We start from the raw sequence: 5,537 nt of genomic DNA on the forward strand, positions 1-5,537 counted from the left end.
CACACACACACACCGTGAACACACACCCGGGGGAGTGGACAGCCATTTTTGCTGCAGCGCCTGGGGAGCAGTTGGGGGTTCGGTGCCTTGCTCAAGGGCACCTCAGTCGTGGTATTGAAGGTGGGAGAGAGTGCTGTACATTCACTCCCCCCACCTACAATCCCTGCCGGTACGAGACTCGAACCCGCAACCTTTGGGTTACGAGTCCGACTCTCTAACCATTAGGCCACGACTTCCCCTAAAATTACGTTTATGCATTTAGCAGATGCTTTTATCCAAAGCGACTTACAGTGCATTCAGGCTATACATTTTTTATCAGTATGTGTGTTCCCTGGGAATTGAACCCACGACTTTTGCGCTGCTAACGCAATGCTCTACCACTGAGCCACAGGAACATTAAAAAAAACATGGCCGAATGATACGAGGATGTCGGGGAAGTTGGAAGTCTCGCCGGTGGAGGCAAGGTTAAGCCTCGGAGTTCATTACACTGTAATAACACCAACATTCCTGAATACTTCCAAGGAAACATGTTTGGATTACATATTTTAATACTTTGTTTGGTTTTAAATCCTTTTAGAGAAAGGAAAACAAAGAATGTTGACTTTGAGCTATGCTTTGGCATTCACATTTGTGTACTTGGGTAGAGTATGTTTTCTCCTAACGGTCAACTCAACTCTTAAAGACATGGTTAGGTATGTCTGCAAAGTAGGGATATTAGATTCTGATCCCTAATGCCTAACCCTATCACACCAATGTTCCTCTAAACATCAGTGCTCCGTAACACTGTACATAGGCTTAGATTCAACACTTACAAAGTACAGAAAGTCCTACCAGTAGTAGTAAAAGACCAAAGAAACCGCTCTGAATGACTTTGTGGCCAAAACAACTACACACTGTTCCACTTCCTGTTAGGATGTTCTCAAGTTTCTCCATATCAATGCTGCTTTCAAGTCACGTTGGAATAATTGTATTTAGTGGACATGAATGCCTGTCAATACAAGAATCGTGGCAGAAGCTGGTATTAATCATAATACACTATAACTGTGAAAATGAATTCACATCATAATTTTGAATGGGAAAAGGTGCTTTTACAAAGCAGTGTGTGTAATTACAGACTCAACCAGCAGGCTAACTATGCCATGCTAATACACCAATTTTTGGCCACCTGTTGATCATTAAGTGTGCGAACAATTCCTATCATTTTCAGTGGCAGCACAAGAATGATAAAATATATGCTAAAAAGCTTTTATCGGGAAATGATCGAGAGAGAAAGACACTTGCCCAATGGATCCATCTTATTCCGACCAAATCGCTTGAATTCACGTCGCATCAAAATTAAGATTACGGAACTCATAAATAAAAATCTCCCAAAGGACTTGAAGTCAGCACTAGTAAGTGATACAGATGAACAGTACTAATGGATACATTAAAAGATAAAACGTTTCAGCACACCTCTAGAAGCTTGCCGTCTTATGATTAGTGCACCATTTAAAACGGAAACTTTTTTCCAAAAATATAAATTTGAATCTTATCCGATGCTTCTTAGAAAATATTACTGTAGCAAGTTAAGAGCAGAGTATGCAGTCCTGTCGGTCAATATTCTGTTATTGAACTAGAAAAGAACAACGATACTAGAATTCAGACATGTAGAAAACTGTGACGAGTGCAATTATTCACATCAACTCTTGATTAAAAAAGGGCAGATGGTATTCCGCATTCCATACATGAAGAAATGAGTGATAATGAGGATGCTGAAGATCAATCTCTCATTCTCTCTATTCTCTATTGGTATTGCCTAAAGATGAGAGGACAGCCAACCCCAACATAGGTCCCTTTTCAACTTCGCTTTAACATGACACACTGTTTTGAACTGATTCTGTACTGGTTTTCAATTCTTTGCTGGGGTCTAAGTCACATTTGGACAGAAAACAATAGGAAGAACAACAAGAACAAGCATGGTGTTATTGATCTATTCCTTTGTCTGACTTTTTGCATACATCAGTGTCTTGTTGGTTGCAGTTTTGATGGTTACGATAACGATAAAGATGATGATGATGATAGCCAACCAGAAGCTCCTCCCCTTAAAATTCAGGAAGTAACAAGCTTGCTCAACTGTTATGCAACTGGCAAACAAGCTATAGAGCTACTTCAGGATCTAGCTGGAGTGCAGCTCAGAAATATAGACCAGAAGAGAGGTAGAGTGAGAGGACAAACAGAGGAACAATGAAAATATTTAGCCTAAAACAAGACAGGTGAGAAGATCCTTCACATGGTTGTGTTTGTGGTACAGGATATAATGCCAGACTCTCAGTTCTCAGACAGTGAGAGGGTCAGTGCTGCCTGCAGTGCTGCCTCCTCATCAATGCTGTAGTCCTGCATATGCAGACATAAAAACAGAAAAAGAACACATCCAGATCAGACTACACCACAAAATGTTTTGCATTTCAGTTGTAAAATACCTTGTAAATAAAGTATTGTATCACCTTTGAGAATAGTGGGAATTGCAAAAAAAAAAAAAAATACACTTTTCCACATTTATTACAGTAATTACAATTTTGGAGGGAAAAAGTGCTTAACCGTCTTAACAATAACGTCACTTAATTGACTCAAAATATCTTTCGCTTTTGAGATGAAATGAAGCCAAGATATGTTTTAATGAGATTCACTTCTGTAACAAATACAGATTCAGTTACAGAAGAGTAAGACAAAATTCCAAGACTTGCCAAAATATGCAGAGATGACAACCGGGTAAAACAAGGGTAAACAGTGGCGGTGCTTTTACAAGAGTTTCTTCTCGACAGGCAAGCTAAACTCAAGTGTTTGCCACACATGCTAGCTCTTGACTGTCAAGCTACAGATACTACGATGTGAGAAAGGCCGTGCGTGATGAGTGTAAGGGACGTTTGCAAAGGTGGTTTGAAAATATGCTTTATTTTTGTAATTCCACCAGGTGACACCAGTAGCACAGAAATGGCATACTTCACCTTGATACAGGTTCATCTATTGTATAAAGAAACAAATCTCTATGTTTTGCACTGTAACACTAATTGAATTATTAAATCCATTTCCCTCCCAGATTCTTAATCCCATAACACATGAATGTTTTATTTGTCATAAGGTTTTATATGAGGTTCCATTACTGTTTGGATACTGCTTTAGAAGGCAGCTGCCTATGTAGGCAGGAGAAAGCAAGGCAGCTCACATGGTATCGGGCACAGAGCGTTAGAATACAAAATGAAGAATATATAAATCTAAAGTATACGCTTTTTTTTGCCTTCTTACCACAAATGTGTCATAGGAGAATTTGTGCCGGTGGAGAAGATGCTGCAGGAAGTTGGAGCTCTTATAGCTAGGGTCACCCCAAGGCATAGCTGAACATACTGGACATACCTTCAAGGATAAAACATAAGAAAAGAGTGTTTACCAGTAAGGACCGTGATCAAATCTTGACTTGGTGCTTGATTTAAAACACTGAAAGAATTGCAGAAAAGCAGAATTGACATTCTGCTAAATATCTCGTTTCGTGTTGCACAGAAGAATAAATATCATATGGGTTTCAGTCTACATGAGGGTGAGTAAATGCTAGAATTTTCATTTCAGTTTATTGTTCTAATTCTCAATACAAGATATTCTGTACAAGCCCTCTCTGCGACAGATAAGTGGTACTTGGTACCCCTGAAACTGTAAGGTAACTGACACTCACCACTTTGTTGGGGTCATTGCGATGGTTCTCCATGGAGTGCTTCACTAGTTCCTGTTGGTCCAAGTTGCGAGCGCCACAGTACGGGCACACAAATGTGGAGCGGTTTGGAATATTGCTGTTAAAAACAGAATTTCACTGTGTCTTAACCATGTGGTCTGATAAACCAGTATCAGATCTACACTATTACATAATAAGCAGTAGCTCTGTAGCAAAAGAGTTAATAGACAAAATAGTTGTGTAACTGATTATCAGTGTTCACATGAATAATGTAAATGTGCAGCCAGGGGGTGTATAGCATTGTGTGAATAACTTTCAAGTCTATAATAAATGAGCCAAGAACCTTCTGTTCACATTAGCTGTTTGAGGCATTCCTGACTGCCCAATTTTCAGCAGCTCCTTCCTTTTCTCTACAGGGATTTCAAAAACATTGGTGATATTACTTTTATTTAAGTCCAATAAACACTAATACGCCAATGAAATATTAATATTAAGTAACTTACTTTTGAGGCAAAATGTGTTCAATTACTCCGCAAACATGAATGCAGCCCACTAAAAATGTTTATTGTTTACAATTATTTTTCTCAGTGCTGCTGTTATTTCAGCAAGCTACAAATTCCATTAAGATCAAAGAGAAAAGTCAGCAAAGAATGGTGAAATTTCAGCAAAAATATTTAGCTCAAGACTTATTCAATCAAATTCAAGTTGTTTCAAGAGCGTGACACACTTTGAGTAATTTCTAATGTTTTGTGGGAGTCAGCACTTTTATTGGTGAATAGTTGAATATTTCTTTAAGATTACGGGTAATGTAACACTTCACTGGAATTTTTGTTTTAATTCAATTGAATTCAATATTTACTTCCAGGAACCACATTGTCATGCTTTATATTACCAAATATTACACCTACTACATTAGAATTACATAAATCACATAAATAATTTAAAATAAAAAATACAATAAGTTAAACATAATAATATATATTTACAAATAATGTCCTGAAAGTGTTTGACCAGAGATAATTTCTTTCAGGGGAGCCAGATATCTGTCTTTTTTAGAATTCTGCCATGCAGCTTGAATAGCCTGATGGTCTGGCAAAGACGTTTGCTTGCTCAGTGGGAGACTTTTCATTTGACTTGCAAAGCCCTATCAGCAAACAGCATGGGAAAGACTTCAACAGACTGAGACATAACTGGATTAATAGATGAGGCTTGGGCATAGGGATTCTTAAAGGGATACTTCACCCAAAATGTAATGATGTTTATCTGCTTACCCCCAGGGCATCCAAGATAGGTGACTTTGTTTCTTCAGTAGAACACAAATGAAGATTTTTAACACAAACCGTTGCAGTCTGTCAGTCTTATAATGGAGGTGAATGGGAATCACGGCTTTGAGAGTAAAAAAAAAAAGATCGGTCTGTGCAAGAAACTGAACAGTATTTATATCGTATTTACCTCTGATTCATGCAATGTCTGAACTGTTCGAACTGTCCTGAGCGCGTTCTCAACAGCAGGCGCGTGAGGCATCTTCTTCTTCTTGCTTTACGGCGGATCGCAGACTTATAAGTGCATTACCGCCACCTATCTCTCAAATGGACCATTGACACTCTATCTACAATCTACAATCTCAATTAGGAGTGTCAATGGTCCACTAGAGAGATACACATCAATGTATCGTCACGAGCCGCAGGGTTTAATTTGGTTTTGTTTGTGTATGTTTTTTTTTCTCTCAAAGCCGTGATTCCCATTCACCTCCATTATAAGACTGACAGACTGCAACGGTTTGTGTTAAAAATCTTCGTTTGTGTTCTACTGAAGAAACAAAGTCACCTACATCTTG

At 38.6% G+C, this 5,537-nt stretch overlaps 1 protein-coding gene across 1 annotated transcript in view; it reads right to left on the reverse strand.

Moving 5' to 3' along the window:
• Window positions 1–542: 542 nt before the first annotated feature.
• Window positions 543–5,537, reverse strand: part of LOC107685853 (RING finger protein 166-like) — a 29,901-nt gene continuing 24,906 nt past the window's right edge. The window contains exons 4-6 of the mRNA XM_016482584.1: window positions 3,704–3,818; window positions 3,283–3,390; window positions 543–2,373 (exon numbers count right to left, since the gene is read on the reverse strand). Coding sequence (XP_016338070.1) covers window positions 2,308–2,373; window positions 3,283–3,390; window positions 3,704–3,818 — 289 coding nt within the window. The 3' untranslated portion in view covers window positions 543–2,307. The remainder of the gene's footprint in view (window positions 2,374–3,282; window positions 3,391–3,703; window positions 3,819–5,537) is intronic.

Source organism: Sinocyclocheilus anshuiensis, unplaced genomic scaffold (genome assembly GCF_001515605.1).
Source record: "Sinocyclocheilus anshuiensis isolate Anshui unplaced genomic scaffold, SAMN03320099.WGS_v1.1 scaffold1018, whole genome shotgun sequence".
Lineage (NCBI taxonomy): Eukaryota > Metazoa > Chordata > Actinopteri > Cypriniformes > Cyprinidae > Sinocyclocheilus > Sinocyclocheilus anshuiensis.